Raw genomic sequence first — 25,924 nt, 5'->3', positions numbered from 1 at the left:
TGGAGTATTACAGTGATGCTAAATAGCACTGTTGAAAGCACATGTCAGTGGTTTGCAATGTTTTGTGGGATCCTGGTAAAGAAAACTTATGATTGCTGGTATTTTAAAATGTGTGGCCTTAAAGGATGCAGAACCTAAACTGGGGATGGAGGCTTGAAATGTGGAGGAAGGGAGGAGATATGCATGAGGATAGGACAGGCTGAAGGGTGGGAAATCAAGTGAGAAACCACATGCACAAACAAAAAAAGTCAACAACCAAAAGACAGAAAAGGGGAAAAATGATGGGATTACAACTAGTGAAGGATTTGTTCTGCAGCAGAGCTCACCTCAAAAGCATTGGGATGTATGGGAAAAATGTCACTCCATACTCTTAAAGGCTGCAGAAACTTACAGTAAAACATCAGCTTTTGCAAGGACAGAGTCAGCTTCTGTTTGTATAACCTCTGCAGCCTTTTTTGCTGTAAGGAATTCAGCCACATCACTTGGTTAGATCTGGACAGCCTCATTCTTTTCCTTTAACACAAAATGCACAGCCCAGGCACACAGCAGGAACTGGTCTTAGATGTGCCCTCAGCTGTACCTGAGCACATCAGGTACGAATGTGGCAGACTGGTATTCAGAACATCTGACTGCAGGCTGCACGGGGCTAGGCAGAAGATGAAGTACCCCTGCCCTTGGAGGCCACGCTTTTAGACATCCTGCTGCTTTCAGACATCCTGTCCTGTCAGCCTCTTCAGTGTGTTTCCCAATAGGGGGGGTTATTTACGTTATCATATAGGAACATAACTCTTTACTTATCTCTCTGATAGTGATCAGAAGGAGCCAATGTGCTCCAACTGCAAGGACAGATTCTCTGCCCTCTTGTCTAAGCAGGTATCTGTCCTCAAAGGAATATGCACTGGCTGGAAAGATAGGATGCTTTAGTCTGTTTTGGTCTAGATTTTTGAAGAAAAATCTATTTTTCTGTCATACAGGATATTTTTTTTATGTGTAGGTAAGAAACGAGGAGTTCACATCCAGTCTAAGACTAACTTCACCATACCTGTTGCATAGTGATAAAAACATAAAACACACATTTCTCTGAAAAAAAATAAAAAAACTAAAAAAATATCAATTTAAAATGAACTTAATGTAGGTTTACCATCCAGTTAAAGCCTGCATCGATGTTCTGGAATCTTATCTATTTTTTTGTGAAGGGATTTTTTTATGAAAATACTGGTGTGCCTCCAAGTTTGGTTCTGTAAACTGGGTCTTAAGTAATATGAACAAGAGGAGCATTTGGAAGGGGGATCCTGGTGAGTATTTTGTGGGTTGCCATCCTGTCTGTGCTGGAGAGGATGCAGCTTAAAGCCCCTTTGCTGTCGTCTCTTAAACTTGCAGTTAAGTAGGTTATGAAATACCATTCTTTGGGAGGAAAGCTGCTTTCGATTGTTTGCTTTCTCTGTCTCTTTCCCCCCTGCTCTTTCCTGACAGTTGCTCTTGCTCAAGACACAGTTTAAAGAAGCTCCCGTGTCCCATAGGAAAACTGCATGAAGAGCAGAGGCATCAGACCCGCCGGGGAGGAGCAGGCGCATCCTTGCGGGACCTCCCTTAGCTCAAACTGTTTATGAAACTGTAAACCAGGCTGGAAGAGAGGGAAGGTCGGGAGGCAGAGGGGAGGGGGAGCTCATTCCTCCTCCCTCTCTGCCTCAAAGCTTTTTGCTTTCCAAGCTCAAATGTTATTTGAAATCTGACGCCTGGACTGCTTATACTGTGAGACGTGGGCATGCCCTTGCAGTGCACTGATTTCCTCTGCAGCTTGGATAGCCAGAGCTGAGGCTCCCAGCGAGGAGCCGCTCCATCAGGCAGCGGGTGCCACATCACTGTGCTGCCTGCGCAAAGCAGCTCCAGCATGGTCCTGAAGCTCCTGCTCCTCCTCGGCGGGCTGCTTAGGGCCACCAAGCCGGCGCCCCACTGTGAAACCGGCCAGGAGACCTTAGGTAAGGCTAACCACCCCAAAAGTACCCGTTCTTCTCTCCTTCCTTCTCTTGGAGGTGAGCAGAGCAAAGGGCTCCAGCTCCAAGATGAGGGAGGTGGGAATTGTCACTCTCCCCTGGAGACAAGGGGATCAGTTCTTTTGAACTCTGCAGAGTGCCTGTGATGAAACTAGGGTTGTGCTTGGGAAGTGTGGATGGGAAGATAAGAGGTGACATGGCCTTGCAACAAAAAAGCAAGTCTGTGATGGAAGGGAATGTAATGCTTCCCCATCACTATCCCTTAAGGCCATGTGTAGAAGTGTCTTTCTGTCAATTTATTGAGTTCTTAGTAGGTAGGATCCCTCTCACTGTTTTGGGGAATGCAAAGGATTCTCCCATCTCTGGCCTTGCCTTCTAGGAATGTGGTAGTCAGATTGCAGGAAGGTGAACTTTTGACCTTCTATGTGCTTTTCTGCTGAAGAAAAGCATCTTCTCCTTACATTTAGCTTTAGGTCACTTATTTCAAGTCCAAAGTATGAGAAGATTTATTAGGCTCCGACAGCAGTAGGGTGTGTTTTAGCTTGCTATAAGCAATATGGAATTTGTATGAGTTGATTGGCTGGAAAGGCAGATTTACCCATTCAAATAAAGGTTAGATAGGAACATGCTGCCAAATGAATTGAAATTTTTTTGATTCAGTAACCAGTTGACTAATAAAAAACACTAACAGTATATTTTAAAAATACATGGTGTTTTTTATCAAGTGGATGGGCTTAATTCACATTTCGTTTATATGGGGATATTGGAGAGGTGAATTCCTGTGTAGTGACAAGGTCTATTCCAGGAAAACTATTTTCAGAGAGTTCAAACTCAAAATGATTCAGAAAATCTTTATTTTATGGGAATACAGGAAGGGATAAGTTAACCTGAAACTGACCTTAATGTTACTCCAGGAAATTTAGCTTTATTTCAGTGCTTAAATATAAGCTGTAGACTGTACTGGCATTGAACTGCTACACAGTGCAGTCCATGTGCCTTATACTGCATATAATTTGAGAGTGCTGTTCCCATGAACATCAAAGTGAGGTCTACCGCAGCCTAAAGGGATTTTATTTTTGGATAAAGCTGTACAAAAAGAAGTGTTGTAGACTATTTACAGCCAATTACAGGTTGTGGTTTGCAACATGCCCTTTCTCTGTGAGGCATGATTCTGCTCCAGTTCCAGCTGATCAAAGTTTTACCATGGGGTATTAAACCTAGCAACCGCAAATATATGGATTATTGAGTGGTAACTGCTGTAGCAGAATGTTTTGTGTTTGGAACTGTGCTGTTTTTGGGGAAGAGCTTGAGGAAGGGCGGGCAATGGAAACGCCTTGCAAGTGATGGGACTGGACTGCTGAATAGAGGGATCTGTAGTGAATAGTCCCTAAAGGGATGTCTAGTGGTAGGGAAAGTGAGCTGTTAATGTCACTACACGGTGTGTAGCATGAGGATGGGGCACACGTTACACTTGGAGGGATGTTGGACCATGCGATTAACTAGCAACTTGGACATTGAGAGACTTGCAAGATTTCTTAAGGGTCTTCCTTTTCTAAAGGGGAGATAAGGTCATGTCAGGCCACATGAAAAGAAAGGGGACTGTGGTGCTGCATGTGTTCAGAAACAGATCTTGAAGAGAATTCCTCTCAGCATCCAGAGCAGTAGGTTATGTCTTCAGCTGTAGCAGTGGGATTTTCTGCTGTTTTGGGATCCCCTGTGCAGATCTCAGTGGGCAGACCTGTGGTGCTCTGCAGGAGACCAGCCTGGAGCTGCTCACTCCAGAGAGAAGGGCGGCAGGAGCCAGTGCCACTGCCTGACTCCCAGCAGGGCTGGAGCGGGTTTCTGCAGGCTGCCTGGACTTATCAGTGATATTCATTCTGCTGTGACTCATTTTGCTTTTTTTTCAATAAGAAACTAAAATGAAATATCAACATCCTTACAAAATGCTTTGTGCTCTTCTGTTTAGAAAAATAAGGAAATTATTACTGTCATCCAGGTCCACAATATGACACAGGCATCACATGCTGCAGGGAGCTTTTACAGCAGCGGTTGGGAACCATGCCACTGAGAGAGGGCAAATCCTTCTCCCCAGCTGTGTCCTGTATCCCCAGGGAGCCAGTAAGCCACTGCCTTCCCAAGATAAGATGCTACATTGCCCCATTGTGAGGCAGCACTTCCAGACCCTGATGAGTTTTACTGGCCTCTCAGCCTCTAGTTTGGGAGAGAAAAGTACAGCTTAGCACTTTTTTCCTGAGAGATGGGCAGCCTTTGGTGGAGGGAGGTAATAGCACAGGTTCTTGTTCTGAGCGGTGCTGGTCTCTGCCGCAGACTGATGTATTCCAGCGGCAATGAGTTAAATGCAGCACTGACAACAAAAAATAAAGTAGAAGCAGGCTGAAGTCGCACACCTCAGAATGCTGAAAGCAGGTGACTCCCTTGCAGCCGGGGCCAGCTGTAGCACTGAGATGCTATCGGGGGTCAGTCTGAGGCTGTAATGTAACAGCAATGAAACCCCTCCTGCACACTCATGAGCAGAGAATGCTTTCCTGGCGACCACTGGCGCAGGGGTGGGCTGTGCTCAGGCTGGTGTGCGAGCCCCCGGGACTCGCAGGGTGAGCGGGGAGGTGACGCCGCACAAGCCGCTCCCGACGGTCCCTGCCGCGGCGCGGCCACCGTCTGTAGTGCCACCGTGTGGGCTCCTCGGCTCGAGCAGGCGGCGGGGGACCACCGGAGCTGGGCCGGCTCTGAGCAGCGAGGGTGTGCCCCAGCCTCTCGTCCTCCCTGCGCGGGCAGTTAAAGCGTGTTTCGGGTACGTGGACAGTCGGATGCTGCTGGTGAGGAGCGGAGCTGTCGGAGCTGAGGCTGTGGAGGTGGGAGGTAGCACAGGCTAGCACGCTTGTCACCTGTGGGTCTACTCCTCACCCAAGCACCTTGGTGTTCCCCATCTTCTTGGCTCGCCCTGCTACTGAGCTTGCCCGTCCCTGAGTTTAACCGGGAGGAGATGGGAGGAAATGGGGTGGTGTTACTTTGCCCAAGTAACAAGTGATGTAACAAGTGATAGGACAAGAGGAAACCGCCTCAAGCTGTGCTAGGGAAAGGTTTAGATTGGCTATGAGGAAAATCTTCACTGAGGGGGTGGTGAGGCACTGGAACAGGCTGCCCAGGGCAGTGGTGGACTCACCATCCCTGGAAGTGTTCAAGGATGTAGATGAGGCCCTTAGTGACATGGTTTAGTGGTGGTCTTGGCAGATCTAGGGTAACAGCTGGACTCGATCTCTTAAAGGTCTTTTTCAACCTAGTTGATTCTGTGATAAGGGAGAGAGACGGGGAGGGAAAATCCACCAGGGTGGAAGCAGGGGACAGGTGCTGTATTTCTTCTGGATTGCCAGAAATAATGCCAGAGAAAATGCCCAAATTTTGTGGCACTGGCTCCTCTCTAAGCTGTGACACTGACAGAAAAATGGCTTCACATATAACTGTGAAGCCTTTTGCTTGTAGATGCTATGCATTCCCCCCCCCCCCTTCTCTGCTATTCCTAACTCAATAGCATGCCATGGTTTTTGCTAAATGAGTCATTTTCTTCTACAAGCTTCACACTGGCCCCAACTTGATGGGACCTGAGCATGTTAATTCACCTGCTGCGGGCATTTCTAATGCTTGTTTCCTGGTGAAAGCCATGGCTGTGTGCGCACAGAGCTACTGCTGCTCTCACGTGTGTGACTGCACTGAGTGCCCAGGCAGCGGTGTGCTCCTCTGCCCCAGGACTATCACTGCCAGCTGGGTCCTTCATCCTGCTATGGCTAGCATGGGCAGGCACAGATGTCGAGTACGGCCACAGTGCTGTGCCACCACATGTGGGAAAGCCCAAGCTGTAGGAATATCTGCTGCTGCACCCAAGATGGGTTTTTCCCAGTCTCTTCAAAACAAAGCAAAACATGCAGAACTAGCATCTACATCATCACAAGATGAGAAATTCCAGCTCTTGTAAACGCAGCTGTCATCACCCAGTCATGTGAGCTGCTCTGGATTCCTGCCACTAACTCTAGTATTTCTACACGGTTATTATTTTAGCAATGATCTTCTGCTACATTTAACATGGGAAATGGGATCAGAAACAGCCACTTACGTGGGGAAGTTTATATTGAAAATACAATACACAGGTATATCCTTTTATTGCTGAAGCAGTTTATGCATGATTTTAATCTGAAGGCAAAGTTTTCTTCAGAGTACTTGTTCAGACATTTTTAAGATGTAAATACATAGAAGTCAAAACTTGAGCAAAACCCCTAAGGGGCACATAGACTTTTAGCAAAACCTAGTAACACCGATGGTTGTTCCCCTTTAACATTTGTAGACATTGCCTTTCCCTTCACACAGTCAAGAGGTGTTTGGGGGTGCTGGCTGGCTGATGGCTACTGTGGTCCCTTTTGAGTAGCCTAGGCCATACAAGAGCCATCCCCTTCTCAAGAATGGACCAAATGTTGGATAAATGTCACAGATGCCATTGTCTGAGGAGGTGTAAGCACAGAGGTAGCATGAAGAAGTTGCCTATCATGTTGTGAACATGGTGTTTGAAACTGGTGGGCCACATCCTGGTCTGTTTGCTGGGCTTTTATGACCCAGGGCTTTCATGAGTACTGAATCTTGTTTGGACAAAGTCACCCCCTTAGCTGGATACAGCTGTCATAGGTGAATGGAGTTCAAGGACTTGGGGTTGCTCAACCTATTTCAGAAATAAAACTGGAATTTCAATCCCTTTGTTTATCCTGTTGTGATTCCATTGATTTACTTGTCACCCCAGTTTTACAGGGTTATAACAGGACACCCTTATCCAGGAGACAGTACGAGACTGAAGCACGCATTTTTAAGTCAAGGCTGTTGAATTAACTGTCAATCTTTCATAACATAAAAATACCACATTTGGCTAAAACTCAACCAGCTGCAGAAGAATCAGATGCAATGTTAACTCCAATAGTTCTCATACATCTGAACTAATGAAAAGACTGTTATGCTAGGGGGCTGCACAGACTGCGTTTATAAAGGACGGAATGACGTTTTGGCAAACGTTTTGTAAGGATTGTAGCATGCAAGATAAAAGCCACAATTTTTCAGATATGATCCCCTGTGCCATGGCATTCAACATTACTCAAAGGTAAGCTTTTGACTCTGTGGTAAACTGCTGACTAAAGCACAGCACTTAGCAGAGAGTACAGTGTCCTTAGGCAGTAGGAACTGGTCTATACAGAGTATATAGTCACAAAGTAAGCTATGAAGGCATCACAGCTCCAGGCCTAATAAGTGTTTTCACCCTTCTTTAGTCACCCTGATAAAAAATTGATCCCTTAGATGGCAGTTGTAGAGATTTCCCAACCTATTCCACCTTCTCTCCCCAGCTGTTGGTTTAACAGCAACATCGTCCAGGTCTGAGCAGCTTTCTCTTTCCTTCACTGACCAGACACTGGGAGATGGTCTCAATATGTCTCCAGGTCACACAGCAAATGCACGTTCAGCAGCAGCTGCATGTGCAGCCCAGCAAGCCTTCAGCCAACTTGGAAACTGTTGGGCCATTTTGTTGTCATTGTCTTCATCATGTTTTATTTGCCTAATCTGTGATTTTTCCCTCACAACTTGGAAAATATCTCAGCTGAGGCCAAAAAAGGGCATTTAGTGGTTTTTGTTTGGGGAATCATGTTTCTGCTCAAGATTTTCAGCACACAGGACTCCCTGGAGCAGCACTTACTGGCCAGAGACACAGATGTATTCTATGTGGTGACAGCAGGGATCTTGTCATTAGAGGTACCAAGACATGCAGTAGGGACAGACTGCATGGATACCTCATAGCAGCCTTCCAGTATCTGAAGGGGGCCTACAAGGATGCTGGAGAGGGACTCTTCACTAGGGACTGTAGTGATAGGACAAGGGGTAATGGGTTCAAATTTAAACAGGGGAAGTTTAGATTGGATATAAGGAAGAAGTTCTTGACTGTGAGGGTGGTGAGGCACTGGAATGGGTTGCCCAGGGAAGTTGTGAATGCTCCATCCCTGGCAGTGTTCAAGGCCAGGTTGGACAGAGCCTTGGATGACATGGTTTAGTGTGAGGTGTCCCTGCCCATGTCATGGGGGTAGAACGGATGATCTTAAGGTCCTTTCCAACCCTAACTATTTGGTGATTCTATGACAGATGGGTAGACAAAAACGCTCTGCATCAGTTCTTTTAGGCTCCTACAATTGCAGTCCTGTTTGGATTGCATCTGGACAATTAGAAACAAGAGAGAATAACTTGCCACCACTGAGGAAGGCTTTAAGCCATTGCTGAGTGGCAATGTCTTGGTGTGCATCTGCAGGTATTTTGACCTGTGGTTGCATGAACTCCCATCACCCATGCGAAAGTTACAACATCTTCTTGCAGTCTCCAGACAGCCTCGTGAAAGGAGCAGTCCAGGAGAGCCAACTGCAGTGTCATTGCTCCTGGAACACCTTCAGTAATTCAGTAAAAATGGGTGTTTGACTAAATGCCAGGCAGAAGGAAGGTCAGAAAGAAGGATGATTAATAGCAAACACTGGTTTGTGTCTTCCTGCTGTGATCTTGAGCTGCAAAGTGAAGGCAGATTAGGCATTAATCTCTTTCAGGTGCTTTCAGGCTTCTTCATGTGAAGGAGCAGGGCTAAAGCAGGGCTTGTCTCACTTCCTGCACATCGAGGCCCTGCCTACTGCTTCTGCCCCTTTGCAACCACATCACTCCCCTGGGACAGTTTCAGCAATTGCTGGAGTGAGTGATTAGTAACAGGAATTCAGTCCTCTGCTCACAAAAGCTTTGATGTATCCAGAAACAGAAGAAACCACATGGTCTGCATTTTGCAATCATTCCTCTTCTCCTCCAGTTTTCCTGGAATTCTTCTCTGTGGCTTGTGACCTTCTCCACTTCTGCCCCTGCATGTATGTAGATACGTAGCTGTCATCTTTGCTGCTTTTTCTGCTTAACCATTTTCCCCCTAGCCAAGCTACTCGGCTGGCTCATTCCCCTGCCACCAGTTCCATTACCAGTTCTATTACAGTATTCTGTAATGGATCTCCTCTTGTCCTCATGCTGTGGTTGGGAGCTGGCTCCGAAGGCAGGCTTTGGTTTGTCATGTGCGATGTTGTGCAAAATGGTACAGCCCAGCAGTGTTTGCATATTATTGCTGATACTGAGTTTTGTCCTTTTAGTGTTACAAGGCAGCTTGTAGTTGCAAAGGCTGACTCAATGAAGCATGTAGAACCCACAAGGAGAGTAACACTAATATGATCAGAAACCAAAATGCTTAGCTTAGAAAAGTAGAAGGTTTGGCTACGAATACTCTAAAATGACTACAAATGTCTTCCAGTTTAAAACAGTATTGTACAAAAACCCAGAAAGCTGGTAGGGGGTGTGCTGGTCTGTACAAGATATATTATCTAATCTTGTTAGATCTGTCAGTCATAACAATGCAATTGTGTAGCCTCACTGAATGATTTATATATTTGAGTTTAAGACTGGCCCTTGGGCTTGTTCCATATGCTCAAGCACATAAGTCTCTTGTTGGCTTTGCTCTTGAAAAGGCAAGTGGCCAAGCCATGTGCAGTAGAATTAGCTGTTCAGCTCTATTGTCTGGGTTAGGGTTAATCACAGTGGCTTGCTTCTTTCAATGCTGAATCATCAAGGGGAAAAAATGTAAGCTTGGCAGTAAAATATGTATGTGCTGCACTGTAGATTTTCAAGCTTGCCTTTGCAAATTAAAACCAGGAGCATATATTAAAGGGAGGGCTCAGAAAGCTTGAAATGGCTTTTCTCCCCTTCAATAAGGTGTTTTATCCATAATATTAAATAGAAGCTGTACTACTGAAAGCACTTCTGTAGCCCTGGTGGAATAGACAGAGTACAGAAATAAACACAAAAAAATGGAAAAGGCTGTTCTGGGTCAGGAAGAAAAAGGTCTCTTTGTACCAACCTGTCTGTGGATGGGACTGTGAGAGGAGGCAGTGTTGTCTCTTTCTAAGCCCAGGGAAGCCTCTGCTCAAAAGAGGAGATGTAAGCTCCTTCAAACACAGAAGCAGCAGCAACTGAAGCCTGCCAAGCTAATCTGGAGACCTGAGAAACCTTCTGTATACCATTTTAAAGAGACAGTGAGCGGCTGAACTCTTCTGGCATTGCCAGACCTCTTACAAAATGAGCTATAATGGGTAGGGACAGGGATTTGTTGGTTCTTTCTATGTGCAGAGACACAAAGCCATGGTTGCAGAGCTTCAGGAATAGAGCACGCAGCTGTGGCTCTGGAGCTGGCCTCGGAGGGTTTCCTGCTGCCTGCTCTCCAGGCTCTGGCCCAGCTACGTGCATCCACACTTATTTACATAAGTGCACATACTGGACAGTTATCTTTGGCCCTCACAGAGCCGCACCCTCCAAAACATATGCAAGCATTGGCAATAGGACACATAGGAGAAGTCCAAGCACCACATCAGCACACAACATTTAAGACTTGCTATAAAACAAGGTCTGGAAAACACAGAACTTTTCTCTCTTGCTTTTATGCATATTATCTGTTGATAAGCATTTTCAATCATGGGTGTTCACAGACAGAGCTGTGGCTGACAAATAGGTCATATGGCAGCTTGTACTGTGGTGGGGAGAAGTGTTATAGTTAGGGCAGAACTGACCTCTGAATGCAGAAGAAGCTGTGAAGAAGTCTCTAGCAGAGAAATACAGAGGGAAAACAGCACAGTGCGATAAAAAAAAACCCATGAGGCTTAGATTTAAGCCTAAACTTAGATCTAGGCTTAGGACCCAGAAAGAAGGAGTCAATTTTGATGCTAATTAATGAATGAGTCTTCGTAGCTCTGAGTTTGTGAGGGACATCCTTGGCCAAAAGTAATGAAAAGCTTTATCTTGTGCAGTAGAACCACCCCTGATTATCATACACTGAGATGAACAACTTTAGTTGCCATGGGAAAGGTTTATACAGATTTGGGTTCCTCATCCAGAAAAAATTAATCTGTCCTCTTCAGTCAGCATCTTTGTTAATAATAGCCATGTTGCTTTATAGATTGCCTCTCTCCCTAATTTGATCAAAATAATGAAGTGTAGAAGCCAGGTAGCAGACAGTCTGAAACCAGAGCTGCCTTTACCTCTCCTGTGCTAACATCTGCTCACAAAATGATCCAGTCCTCTTATGAACCCAGCTACAGCGTATGACTTGGATAAATTTTATGTATCTCTTCTAATGGCTATCCATTGCTTCCCGGAACCTCTCCTGGCCAGCTGAGCAGAAATAGGCATCTGCTAAACACAGTAAGGTTGCTGCTGCTTCTCAGAGAGCCAGAGCAGGGCGAAGCAGCAACACCATGCCCAGACCCTGCCTGCTGCATTTTCCCTTTGGTTTCCTCTGCTTGTTCCAGCTTGTTGCTAAAATACCTTTTTTGCTCCAGCTGAATTAGCAGAATACTGAGACACCATTGAAAGCAGGTTTGTGCCACGTGTCAGACTGACTGATGGCTATAGCACTCCTCCACAGTAGCAGTGGTCTGGGATATGGTGTGTGCTTTGCTTTTGTGATTTGATCAGTGCATGCTGGAGGGATAAACAAAAAGGACATTTGTAGCTTGGTCATGGAGCCAGCAGAAGGGAAATGACTCTTACCTTTGAGGAAACCTGAGCAACTGTGGAAAGACCATTCATACTCCCCAAATAATCCCATGAAAAGCTATACTTGGCATACATGAGCCTTTAGTCTAAAATAATAGCTACAATACAGTCATTTTCTGCTGAGGAGAAAAAAAATAGCAAGTGTTCCTTTGTTCCTTAAGCCACCCTTCAATGTAAGGAAGGCGATTCATTGCTGACAACCCTGCTGATAACCAGAGTGTCACTCATCTCGTTGGGACGTGGCTGAACTCAAGGCAATCCCATCCACACCAAGTTTTCCCCTCTGATGGAATGTTTGGCTGGCTCCACACTTGCGTCCAAGGCTTCACAAGCTGTTGTGGGTATGATGGCATTAAGATATAAGACTACCCAAATTCAGAAAGGTAGCGGCATACAATTCTATCAGCAGGATAATTGCTGGAGCTCTTACTAACAAGAGATCACTCCTTCCTCTTTCTCAGCTAGCACTGTACAAAAGGCTATTCCTTGATTGTCCCCATATGTACTTGCAGTATCCATTTGAGATGAAGCTTTTTTAGAAATGTCTTAACCTTAATAACTAACTCACTGAGGGGATTGTGCCTAACTAAGGGAAACACTGAAATCTATAACAGAAGGCACTGTTGATGAACCAGGTATTGTTTATTGCTGTTAACATAATGTACCAAGTCAGGAAAGAACTTTGAATCGATGTAATTTTTTCCAGCTTGCTGCTTACCAGAACTTGCTGGTGTTAGAGATGGGCTGTTTCTGCTAGGTCTGACCTCTCATTTGTTTTATGAGGTAATGTGGATCAGTGACAATTCATAATATAGAACCAGACTAATTTCCAATTAAATGTCTCCCTCCAAGATAAAATTCCAGGTTTAATTTTGTTCTCATTATAATGATTTTATTTTGGCTAAAGAAGGATCAGCTCGTTAGCAACACATATGCAGATGATTATATTTAAACAAACATGCCAGGAATAGAAGTTTAAACTTGGTAGAAAAAAATATATAATGAATTTGGTCTTACGAGGGCAAATGCTCAATTCACTGAGCAAGACGCTATGTCCCTGTCCCCCAGTGAGAGCTACAAGAAAGAGCAACATAGCTAGATCCCCAGTACATCACAAGAAAAGCAGACCTGTTGGTGTTTAAAAAACTTGTGCATAGTGGCTTAGCTCCTGTGAGGCAATGGTGAAAACGAGCTCTGATACCTTGGTAGCAATATTTTTCTTTAGTTGCTGTTATAAGAGAAGGGCAATATAGGATTATTGGCCAGATGAGCAAAAGAGACCTCTCCTTGGCCATCAAACCATGTTCCGTCAAAATCAGAGAGCATCATTTATTTGACTTAGCAAATAGAAAGCTAAGGAAGGGGATCTGGTTGCTCTCTGCAATCACATAATGAAAGCATGCACCAGGGAGTGCAGAGAACTATTTAAGCTAAAGGACAATGCTGGCACAACAACAGATGGTTATAAACTGGCCACAAATACTTTTAGGCAGGAAATTAAAAGGCAATTTCTAGCCATTAGAGGAGCGAGCTTTTGGAAAAGCTTTCCCTTGAGAGCAGTTGGGCAGGAAAATAATTAGTTTTAAGATGTTATTAAAAGGATTAAAAATGCAGTTGCTAGAGATAGGATGAAGTGGGATGGGGAAGAAATACATCCCCTCATATCCACCAAAGGCTTAATTGCTTTACAAAAAAGGTATGCACAGTGTTATGGGGGGAAGATCCATAAGGCATCTTAGTATGTATGGAAGGACTCATATGCACTGTTAGATTAAAACAGATTACTAAAGACCTACATTTACATTACTGACATTTCCTAGGCACTCAAGTTACAGTTTTTAAGCACACCTAGAAATATTAACAAGTTGTCAGGGCTGGGCAGCTCAGTGTCTTTTTCAAATATAGGCCTGATTTCTTATACAACCACACTTTAGATATATTGTCAAGTCCTGGGGCTTGGCTACCAGTGAAACCCCTGGATCTGGGCCAGCTGTCAGAGAGACCAGCATACGTGTCAGTGCATGAGGCAACTGGGAGATCAATGGCCTGAGGGGACAGCAACTGGGGTCTCAGTGTGTCCAGGATGAACTACTGGAGGGATCCGCCTGTACTTCGTTCCTATTAATGGTCTTTCATCGTGACTAGCTGGTGTACTTGCCTGTACTGTGTTTTCTCTTTGTGTATCTATGTGATATGTCCCTGTTGGCAATACATGTTTGTCCCTGATATGCCTGGACCTCAGGGCATATTGCTGCAGCAACCCTTTTGGGGCTACCAGATTGGACAATTCTTAACATAAGGAAGCACAATGGACACATGCCCCATAATGTTTTGTTTTTTTTTTTAACTCTTTATTTGCAGGTCAATGCCAAACTGTACAGAAAGGTATGATGTGACTTCACCTGCTGTCCTTGGAGAATCTCAAAACCTTAAGTATTTCTTAATTATTTCTGACAAGTGTTCTAATGTCGGTGCTATAGTAGGTCTTGTTCCTAGAGAGATGATCTCTTTCACATAAAGCAGGATTTTGCTGCTGTGACAATGGCATTTTTTACCAGCCAGAGACATTAGCAAGAGGAGTCTCAAATGTAGGCCTATTACCATAATAGCCAGTCATTTTACAAAGAGACATCTCTCTTACTACTCCCTTTTCACTTCCAAGTGGGTTGAAGATATTACTAACATTTATCCTTCTTAAGACGTTGTCCCTTGCCCATGGCAGGGGGGTTGGAACTAGATGAGCTTTAAGGTCCTTTCTAACACAAACTGTTCTATAATTCTATGCGTATGAGACAGCCTTTGTTTCCAGAAAACACGCTTTATTGATTTTGATGTTTTCCAAGATATTTGTTAAATGAACTCTCATGTTGCCCGGTACTCCGGTGTTTTCTGGTCAGGTATTTATTCTTTCATTGCTGTTCAGGCATTGAATTAACAACATAAATCTTATTTTAGAAACAATCATCTTTATCAATCAGATAAACTTTGATGCCCTATCAAATTATCAGAGACCATCTGAATTCTGAATGAAATCTACTTGCATCAGACTGTTCACAATCAATCTCCAGACCAAGCATACTTTCCATCATCTTTCCATAAATGGTTTTAGACAACAGATTCATTTGAGAGTATTGCAAACTGCCTCCAGTTTATCTGTGAACAAAAAAAAAATAAGTTCACTGCAATGTTATTTGTTATGCTGCCTTTGAATTGTGCAGAGTATCAGTGAAGTGACTTTTCTTATGTTCGTCTCCTTTTCATAGCCAAATGTGTGGACATTGCCTTAAGTTCTTGCACTGATGTTACCTATACTCAAATGTCATATCCTAATTTTCTGGATCAGAAATCTCGAGAAGTGATTGAGTACAGCTCTGAGTACATCCTCATCAGCGTGCTGCAAAACTTGCTGCAGGGAGAATGCAATCCAGACCTGAGGCTCCTGGGCTGCTCGGTGCTGGCCCCACAGTGCGAAAAGGACAAAGTAATAAAGCCTTGCAGGCATGTCTGTGAAAAACTGAAAAAGAATTGCCTCCATGCCTTTGATGCAATAGACATGGCTTGGCCCTACTTCTTAGACTGTGATCGTTTTTTTGCTGGAGAAGAAGAGGGTTGTTTTGACCCATTGGCAAAGCTGAGAGGTAAGGAAGGAAGCTCTGCTGATGCATCTTACTCATCTAGATGGGAAGGGTCTCATCTCACTCAGCTTGATGTGTCTATGTGTCCTGGTTTTGGCTGGGATAGAGTTAATCCCCTTCCTAGTATCTGGTGCAGTGCTGTGTCTTCAGCTTTAGTCTGAGAACAACACTGATAACACACCAATGTTTTAGTTGTTGTTCAGCAGTGCTTACCCTGATCAAGGACTTTTCAGTCTCATGCTCTGCCAGCGAGAAGAACAAGAAGCCAGGAGGGAGCAGAAACAAGACACCTGACCCAAACTAGCCAAAGGGGTATTCCATACCACAGCATGTCATGCACAGTATATGAAGTGGTGGGAGCTGGCTGGAAGGGGCTGACCATTGCTCAGGAATGGGCTGGGTATCAGTCAGTATTGGTGATGAGCAATTGTATTGTGCATCACTGTTGTTTACTGGGTTTTATTCCCTTTTCTCTTTTTGTTGTCTACCTTATCATTAAAGTTATTATTACTATTAGTAGTATATTTTACTTTATTTCAAATATTAAACTGTTCATATCTCAGCCCATGGGTTTCACCTTTTTCTGATTCTCCTCTCCATCCCAGTGGCGAGCTGGGGTTGGTGAGCAAGCTTCTGTGTGGTACTTATTTGCTGGCTGGGGTTAAACTGTAACACTATGTCACAAAACTTTTACGCTTGTCATCTCAGCTGTAAGGTGTGATTCATTTTGCTCCATATATTTTAAACACTAAAACTGTGCTTAAGAAGCAGCTGTTTCTGACCCTCATATAAAAAGAACATCAAGACAGGCAGGTAAGAGCTAGATATTTGGACTGCCAATGTGCATTTAAATAAGCCCTGCTCTGTGTGATAGCTATCTATATATTTGAAATATATTATTTAAAAACTGGAACTTTAATGCACTCATGAATACACGACTACTTGACAAGCTCATTAAAATCATCTCATTAATGATTGTCACAGATTTTTCTTCGATGAAGTTCCAAATAACTGAAGACAGCTGAATCTCATAAAAAATTTATTTGATCCACTAGATTCAAAGGGAGAAATCTGTACATTTTGTTACTAAAATGTGCTAAGCATGCTGAAGTCCAAATTATAACTGGAGGTTGCACAAATTATTTGTCAGTATGCATATGCATTAGTATGATTTTGCAAACAAAGTATGCCACAATAAACAGTGTGGGATGTGCTGCATAGATTGAAGGTTTTGATTGCAGCTGTTTTTTTTATACTTTTAGTGATGAAAAAGGTGTTTTGCAGAAAAGTGCAGACATTCATAGAGTCCTCTGTGCATCATGGTTTTAACCACTGTGTTACAATTCTTCTTTACAGGAGAAGTAGTTGTTGAGGAAGATCTGCCTTCAGACTTGCCAGGAACTTTTATCCAGTTTGAACACCATTCGTATTCCCAAATGGTGAGCATGTTGAAGAAGACTGCTTCTAAGTGCTCCCATATTGCAACAACCTACAGCATAGGTCGCAGTTTTGAAGGGAAGGACCTTTTTGTGATTGAGTTTTCAACCAAGCCTGGACACCATGAACTGCGTGAGTTATATCAGTGTTGATCGTTGCTTGAGGGGAGTCCTGAGTGAAAACAGGTCTTTTTAATGGGATATCACTTAAACTCTGAAAAACATTGATTCAAAAACTTTTCTCCTCATTTACGTTCTTGAATTGAAGTGATAGCTGATGATTTATTGTAGCAGTTACAGTCCTGGTGCAATTTCATATCTTTATGACCTCCGTTTATGGCTGTGGATGACATTCCTCGTTTCTAGATGTATGACCCTGCACTTGGTTGCAGTGATATGGCTATTATTTATTTGTGACCAGCATTCAAAGAAGCTGGAATTGGTTTCTGTTACTGACCCGCCTGCCCTCTCCATCATCTACTACTTCCTCAGTCTCCTTTTATTTATCACTGTACCATCAAACCCTACACACTTCCTACAAGTATTGTTCTTCTCTAGTCCTTCACATCCTAAAATATGTAAAACTTGTGAGAAGCCCTCAGACACAGGAGGACACTGACGTCAAAAAAGAGCAAGAGCAGCACAGAAAACAGTCCTCCTGAACAGAGATTCAGGTCAGTGCAATACTTGTCAGTGTAGTGGGTAAATGATACCAGGAATTTATGTTCTCATAGCAGTTGAATACCTTTGGTATACGAGTCCTCACAGCTTTTTTTCAGTGGGGACCAGTGCTGATCTCTGTTTTGTATATTCATCATTGAGACAGGAAGGGACAGATTTTTAAATATTTTAAATCCTTAAATGCCAATCATTTTCTTAGGAAGTGTTAGATAGTATTTTCCAGTTAAGAGCTCCCAGCTAAAAAATAGTACCCAACTGAATCTGGTGACTGCTATGGCTATTGCAGCATACCAGAAGCCTCAGGCTGCTTCTCATCAGGCTAGCTCCAGCACCAAAGCAACCTCAGCAGTGTAGCAGAATGGAACCACATCTGACTTAATACTTTATTGAGAGCTGATCTTAAGGTTCTTTCCAACCCTAACTGTTCTATGATTCTATGATTATCATCTCAGGTCAAGTGACTGTGTCCTCTGCGTGCTATGCTGCAGGGGAGGCAGAGAAGACTGGTGTTAGCTTTGTTTACTCTTGTCCATGTTGCCTTACATGGTGCAGAAGTATTTTGAGGTGCCTTTAAACTTCATCAAGGTCCCAGTCTTACACATCTTACACAGAGCAAAAATCTACATTAACTATTTCCTGTCTGATCATCCTTCCTCTCTTGTGTAAAGAAAAGAAGCTATAGGTGTCTTTTTAAGCTGATACTCCATTTGCCAGCAAAACAAAAAGCCTATGAATCAGACTTTTAAATTAAAGCTGTGATATAGCATGATAAAAAGTGGTAGTTTAACACATTATCTAGCATTTCCTTCTAAATCTATTGCTTCATGCAGCTCAAGACAGCATAAAAGAGGCTGGAAATAGCTTTAGAGCTGGAGGTTTTGCCAGCCTGAGCAAGCTGCCATAATAGCTTTGTGCCAGCCCTTGTCCAGTGTCTATTGCTTGAGGCTGACCAGGGTCAAAGATGAAGATAAAGGGATAGGCAGGAGAAGGTGTCTCCAAAGTGCATCTATTTTACACTTTCCATTAGTCTTTAAGGAAGGATGGTGATTGAGGGAATAGCTGTGGGGAATAGTGAAGTTGTATATTTCTAATAGTCTTATTTCAAGGCTATTTAACCTAAAAGCCACTTTTTATGCACGATCCAATTTCTTTTCCAAATAAAGGGGTAATATATTATGCACCTGCAGGTCATTTCTAGGATCTGTGACAATATAAGGCATTCAATTACCCAAGGAAAATAAGTGTGCCAGGAGTGTGTTTTGTTCCTTTCCAGCCATGTCTTGGTATTTTTGTTTGCAGCATTCTTTGCTCACAATTAATGATGAGTTCAGCAGACGCTCGGAGCAATGAATGCCTCATACAGTTTGGGATCCTGAAAGTATGGACTTACTTTATTTCACACTATTTCAATTGTTGAACTGACTGGAACTGGTGTGCTATTTACAGGAACGTATGCATTGAATTAGTGTAAATAAAGCTTTCTGACTCATCAGTAAGCTATCTGGGTTACTCTGCTTCTGGAAGTCATCCAGATATAATCAAATTAAAGTATATCTCATTACTTCATATTCCACAGTCAAGCCAGAATTTAAGTACATTGGCAATATGCATGGAAATGAAGTTGTGGGGAAAGAACTACTAATATACCTTGCACAGTATCTGTGTTCGGAGTATCTTCTCGGGAACCCTCGCATCCAGACCTTGATTAATAACACAAGAATTCATCTCCTACCTTCCCTGAACCCTGATGGGTATGAACTGGCTGCAGAAGAGGTAACAGATTTTTTATAAGCAATGTTTAGGGCTTCATGTTTCTAAAATTCCCCATAGGAAAGGACAAAGTGGGAAGGGAGTAACACGTATGGGAGGGAGTGTTAATAATCAGCAGCCAGAATCCAAGGCTTGTTTGTTGGTAGGTTTCTTTCCAAAGATGATGTGAATAGACCTAAGAACCATGTTTTTCATTTTTGCTGCCTGCATGCAATGACGTGGGAATGACTGTTATTCTTTCACGCATTTAGCATGCTCTGCTATCAGTTCTATAACAGAATGCCCACTGACTCACTGTAATCGCTGTTAATTATTTTATAAGGAAATGTAGTTTAACGCTGTGGAATAGATGTTCTTCCTCATTTAGGAGAGCCGGTCTAATAATAAGATGCGAATACTTTCTGTACTGTCACACCTCCATAATGAATAGCAGTTTTCAGAGATTAGCTGGTGTCTGAAGGAGACCTGCAAAAGCAAAAGTTTTATTATGTGTTACCTGACATTCTTCTTTTCACCTCACTTTTATGGCTAGCACCATTAACATGAAAAATAGGACCTTTCTTTTTCTTCACTGCTCATATGATGAGTTCTGTTTGTTGTATGAGACTGGGGTTATTGCATTCTGCATGATCCTGTCTTGGACTATCATCTGTATTTCCATTTTTCTCCTCCTCTAACCCGCTCCGCATGCTGCTCTCTGCTTAGTAAGAAGTTGCTGTGTTCCTCTCATGAGTCACATCACTGGTGAGTGAAATGCTTCCTGCATTCTAGTTACTGCTTTGGGGATAAAAAAATAAAGATTAATAAGTGTGTTTTTGTAACAGTATGGACATTTTCAGTTTACTTCTTTTAAAACTTCCCCTTAATTAAAATGGCATTTTACATAATTGCCAGAAAGTGATATTTTGAGACAAGAAGTTATTCTGAGGTTGGTTTCTACGTTATAAATTAGGGAGCTGGTTACAATGGATGGGTCGTCGGACGGCAGACAGCTCAGAACTTGGATCTGAACAGAAACTTCCCTGATTTGACATCTGAGGCTTACAGAAGAGCTGGGATTCGTGGGGCCCGCCTAGATCACATCCCCATTCCACAGTCCTACTGGTGGGGTAAGGTATGAATTACACATTTTATGAATCACATATACTAGAGAGCAACTCATGAATTGAGAACCTGAGATTGGTTGGTCTGAAATTATTCTCCGGTAATCAGATTCTATAAGTAGGACTAAACTGGACAGGCTCAGAATTGGCATGAAAAATCATGGTGTAGGTCAGGCCAAAGAGGCAGGTGTCACAAATAATTCGGAAAATTTGTGGATAATTTGGATTTTGCTATTTTAGATTAAGAATCATGAATTTTAGAAGAGGGTCACAAGTGTGTAATGATTCATCATTAGTGATATAAGCTCTGGGAGCATGTTAAAGACTTTATCGCTTTGGCTGTCTTTGCACTGAGCTCTGCACAGGTTTGATGCAACAGTGATTTCTGCCTTGGAAAATGTAAACAGGTTTCATGCGAAGTTGTGTGGCATCACCTTCCACAAAAAGGATGGTTGTAAAGTGACTGTAACCAGTTGGAGAAATGCAACAGCCTGTGAAGCTGCAGTGGTGCTGGAAGGGAGAGTTGCTGCTGCCTCCAGTCCTAGGGAGCAGGATGCAGGCAGCTCTGCAGAGCCTTGTTTGCATCATCACTAAGCTTCACGTTATGTGGTGTCCAGGAATGCAAAGCTCCATCCTACCTGAGGCCAGGTCTAAATCCCACAGGCATCTCTGATGCTGCCCCAGTGTTTTGGTACTCCATTTTACAGTAGTGAAATCTGGATAAAATCACCTCACTTCCTCAGGATAATGTACACATGAAGAAGCAAGATTGTGAAAACTCGGTAACATTCACTGTATTAGACCATTATTTTTCAACATAACTAATTCAAGAAGTTTATTCTATTTTATGCATGTAGCCCAAAGCGTCTCCAAATCCTTATGCTTGGACGAGGAAGCAATTTGCCTGTGACCTGAATGGCACCACAAAGTCTTAACTGCAACTTCACATGGATCAGAAACTTGGCAGTATATGGTCTCACAGCCCCACATCTCTCTTCTCTGCCAGTGATACCATGAGAAAGCCAAATCAGCTCTCCCTTAATGAGCTTCAGCTTTGTGAGGCAGATGAACCCATGGCTCCTACTGTAGTCATCTTTGCACATGCAAAAACATTAGATTAGATGTTTCAGCACCAGCCTCTGAGCTTTCATTTACTTAATAGTGTTTATTATCTGCCTTATTAAAGTAATTATCCAAGTATTGCAGGGGACTGTATAAAGATCAGAAAATGAAAGCGAGCTCCCAGCCAATCCCTTAAACTCAGGAGACCTCTTGCTTGCCCGTAACCCTTGCTGTACAGCACATTTTGCTCCCCACAGTTATGAATTATTGTAATAAGTGGTCTGAGGGCTCAGACTGAGAGACTTCAGGCTTTATTTGAAATTGTGTTAGACTGGCTTGATTCAACCAGAATCTGGAAGTCTGTGCCAGTGGCAGCTGGCATAGTCTTGAGGAAAATGAGTCTGGTTGCTTCTAAAAGGGAAAAAAGAAATCTTTGAAAGCCAAGGAGACAGTGACTAATTGTAGTATAATCGACAGAAATGAGATTCAGGTTTAAAAGTATATTGACCATTCCTTGTGCTTATGCAGAAATATTTTAGCTGTTTTCTAATTGTGTCCCAGTGTTCTTGTGCAATGAACACTTTAGAATTGATCTCTTCTGACTGAAAAAACAACAGCCCTGGTGAAAAAAATAGCGAATCATCCCCACATTAAAGGAAAAGCCTGTGAATAGTCAAAGGCCAGAGTGACACAGATAGCATCTGCTCTCATCCAGTGGAGCTGAACCAGGATGTGCACATTGCAAACCTTTAATCTCCATCCATGATGTCACTGAAGTGTTATTAGGATAAAAATAGTGATGTTGAAACTCCTGATTTTCCACGACATCCACTTCAGTAGGATGTTGCCTCTGTGACACAGCAGTTTCATGGCTTGTGCAGGTATCTAGTCAGGAGGAGGGGCTGAATTTAGGAGCTCTTCAAGTAAAACTGTGTATATCTCCCTTGCCCTCTGAATTGCAGCCTGAGACTACTGTTTGAAAGCAGAGCTGATTCTGGCACCAGGCAGTGGGAGCTGGGGAAGCACAGGCAGGGCAGAGAGCTGCTGAGACTCTAGGGCAGCAGCATCCTGTGGAATGCTGGTATTATGGGGTTTAGAGAGTGCGAGCTTGGTGCCAGGTCTTCAGCCACCCTGTTCACCACCTAACAGGGATCCATGGGGCAGGCAGTGCTGCTCACAGCCCCTTACAAGCCACCTTGTAAGGTTTTCTGCTCTTCGAATAGATGGATTCAAAGGAGTTCAGGTGAGAGTGGCTGATTCAGTCCCAAATTACTTTGGGATAAAGGTCATTATCAGCCCATCCTAGGGCACTGTACAAAAACCAGAAAAGCAAATACTTTGACTGCTGTAGGTAGCATTCTTCAAACACTGCCAGGTTTCTTATTATGGAGCCTGATGGGCTGTTGTCTTCTCCTACCCCTTGTGTGACAGGGTGTGTGAGACTGCAGAAAGTGCAGAGCATTTGTCCTTTCCTTTCAGTGCCCTTTACCTACCTTTATAAAGATGTTTGGGTCATGCTCTTCATGGAAACTCTGTGTCTAATCTTCCCCACTGAGCTAAAAACTCTGGTTTACAAAGTGCATTTTGTGTGCTCCTGAGCTGCTCAGACTTTACCTGTTACATCTCAACTTACATTTTAGTTGCTTCTTTAAAATGCCAAGGTTGAAAGGGCTGTGACACAGAGATTCAGAGGCTTCCATTAGGGTTGATAGACAAAATTGGCCTGACCTGTTTCTCCTGAGGACAAGCAGCACAATCTGACATGTCCATATGCTAACCACAGACTACTGATTTAATGATTTACCTTAACAGCAGTGGGAACCCTCAGGTTCCTATTTTTTCCCAAGTGCAAGATACAGCCTTTCCAAATAGCACAGCTGCAGTGGTTGGAGGTACTAGTTCAGCTCAGTTGAAGAAATGCATTTTAAGGAAACCTGGAAACTAGGAGATTCATTTAATAACTATGGCACCTGAAGGGAGGTAGCCTCCTGCCTAGGTCAGGAATAGGTAGGGTAATATCTTCTTAAAAAAATCCAGGCAAAACTGTATTTTGAGGTGGCTTTTTCCTCACTGCTGGGAGCTGTAATACATCCATGGTGCACCTCTACTTCACAGCATTTTCCTCTGCTCCACAACCAAGTTTGTGCTACCTACCTGCTGCGATTTACCCATAGCAGAATAGGGACTGTTCCAAAGAAAACAAGCATTACTATTATGTACTTGGCACTGGTGAGGCCACACTTTGAATATTGTATTCGGTTCTGGGCCCTTCAGTACAAGAGATATTATTGTAACCTAATGTATATGGGTTGTATAGGGGTTTAGGTTTTCTTGTTTGTTGGTTGAGAGTTTTTTGTTTGCTTTGTGACTATTTCCTGCACATTGCTCACTTGATTCACTGTTACTGGTCATAAGTCACTCCGTGATCCTGGCTGGCTGATTTTCTAACAGCTGATAGAATCAAAGCAAGGGGCGGTATGCAGTGTTTCCCCTGTTAGTTTCACAAGCTGCAAGGAACGGGACCTCACCGCCTCCGAGGGAGTGGAGTGCGTCAGGCCTGGCTTGCAGGGACTGGCCACCAGATGACAGTGTTACCCTTAAGAATTAACTAACTCCAGAGCAGGTCCGTGAAATAACTCCTCAGGAAAAGGGGATGGAGGAGCCTCCCGCACGCCATGCGGAGCATGGGTGCCCGGATATCTCTGGGAGTCCGGTGCCCACTCCATTGGCTACTCTTACTGAGCATCGACTGTTGGAAAAACAAATGTTGTGTCTTATCTGCAGCAGTTCTCTGCAGGTAAACTGCAGCCATTGCTGTGCATTGCATACATTAGTTTTCATTTATCTGCAGATGAACCCAGACCAGAGGGTAACAAATGAGACAATTCCAGTGAGTGCGAGAGTTACAAACTGATCCTCATATTCCACTCTATCTATCCAAAGTCAGTTCTGCTGATTCAGAAATGAAATTAGATAAGGAGCTGGTTTGCAAGTAGTGGTACAACACCACGATTTTTCAAGCCTAAAATGCTGCCATCGTCACTTTGAACTGCTGAAAATGCCACTGTACTGAAAAGTTATTCCTCTGTCAAATTTCCTCTTCCTTTATCCCTCCACTTTCCCTCCGTTTCTCTCCCCCCACCCAGGTTTTTCCACAGTGAGCAGTGTGTCTCATCTGTTCCCTGGAGCAAACTGATGCTCTCCCTCCATTAACCTTTGGGATGGGATTTGAGCAACCTGGTCTAGTGGAAGGTGTCCCTGCCCTTGGCATGGGGTGTGGAACTGGATGATCCTTAAGGTCCCTTCCAACTCAAACCATTCTGTGACTCTATGGAAGAGCCAAAGAGCACTCTCTTCTCTGACACACCCCGTTCTCCACCGGGTGTCATCCTGCCCAGGATCAAATCCTGTTGGAGCTGCATGACTACTCATAGCTGTTTTGTTTTCTTCTGGATTTCAGGTGGCCCCTGAGACAAAAGCAGTGATGAAGTGGTTGAGGTCTATCCCATTTGTGCTTTCTGCCAGCCTCCATGGGGGTGAGCTGGTTGTGACCTATCCTTATGACTATTCCAGGCATCCTATGGAAGAAAAAATGTTCTCCCCTACACCTGACGAGAAGGTAATATTGGTTTTGCAGGGTGACCTTATCAATGGGGTTTCCACATGTGGAAATGTGGAAAATTTTAACAAGTAACAAATTTTTACTTATTTAGATTGCACATATGTGTGTATATGCATGCATGTATGTATTAAATATGTAATAAATCATATATATAATACACGTATATATACACATATATAATATGATCTATACAGTTAATCAACATGCTTTAAAATGTAGGATCGTTTACATACTACCAGCTTGATTTGTAAAGATCAACCCATGTTTTGTGAGGCCAAACATAATTTCACAAGGTACAGGTTAGAAAAAGCCAGCCTTTTATCATTTAAATGGTGCAGTCTGTGATATTTTTACCACTGATTTCCAGACAAAACGGAACAATCCTGACCAGCAGTTACTTTCTGTTGAAATCTGTATGAGAAAAAAAGTCTGGCTGCCATATGGTGGCAGCCTTGTAACATTTATTCCAGGTCAGATAACAGGAATGGTTTTCTCCTCTTGTCCCTGGAAAGTTCCCCATTTGGGACTCACTGTAAATCTTCTGTGAAATTTTTTGCCATCTTTCCTGTTTCCCTTTGGTTTCCTCAATCTAGTATTCATTGCCGACATGCCCACTAGGAGAACAGCTAGTTTTTCAGCCTTCTAGCATACGTTAAAGGTATCCCTGGCCTCTTAAGAAAAAGTGGTTCTTTATATAACAAACAGCAGTTGAAAATAGCCTGAAGTTGATCTTTCACTTGAAGCGTGTGTTATCTTTAAGCACATCTCTGGGCTGACTTCTCCCAGAGTGACAGTTCTCACCAGCACATATTAAATATTTAAATATTTATGACTGTTAAATGTTTTCTGTATCAATCCATTTCTTCTGAGCTGTGCAAAAGGTACTGACTACATATGTATGACAATGACTTAGCAGTGAAATAAACCAGGCACTGCAGAGTAAAAAGCCCATGTAAGAAATACC

General features: G+C 43.3%; 1 protein-coding gene across 1 annotated transcript in view; it reads left to right on the top strand.

Annotated features, from left to right (window-relative positions):
• Window positions 1–1,652: 1,652 nt before the first annotated feature.
• CPZ (carboxypeptidase Z) overlaps window positions 1,653–25,924 on the top strand; it is a 34,685-nt gene continuing 10,413 nt past the window's right edge. Inside the window, exons 1-7 of the mRNA XM_062638747.1 lie at window positions 1,653–1,979; window positions 14,013–14,036; window positions 14,915–15,289; window positions 16,643–16,855; window positions 18,980–19,176; window positions 20,126–20,287; window positions 24,799–24,957. Coding sequence (XP_062494731.1) covers window positions 1,892–1,979; window positions 14,013–14,036; window positions 14,915–15,289; window positions 16,643–16,855; window positions 18,980–19,176; window positions 20,126–20,287; window positions 24,799–24,957 — 1,218 coding nt within the window. The 5' untranslated portion in view covers window positions 1,653–1,891. The remainder of the gene's footprint in view (window positions 1,980–14,012; window positions 14,037–14,914; window positions 15,290–16,642; window positions 16,856–18,979; window positions 19,177–20,125; window positions 20,288–24,798; window positions 24,958–25,924) is intronic.

This window comes from Pezoporus occidentalis, unplaced genomic scaffold (genome assembly GCF_034315485.1).
Source record: "Pezoporus occidentalis ecotype Australia unplaced genomic scaffold, CSIRO_AGI_Poc_V1 ctg58, whole genome shotgun sequence".
Lineage (NCBI taxonomy): Eukaryota > Metazoa > Chordata > Aves > Psittaciformes > Psittacidae > Pezoporus > Pezoporus occidentalis.
This window is presented reverse-complemented; position numbering and strand designations above follow the sequence as displayed.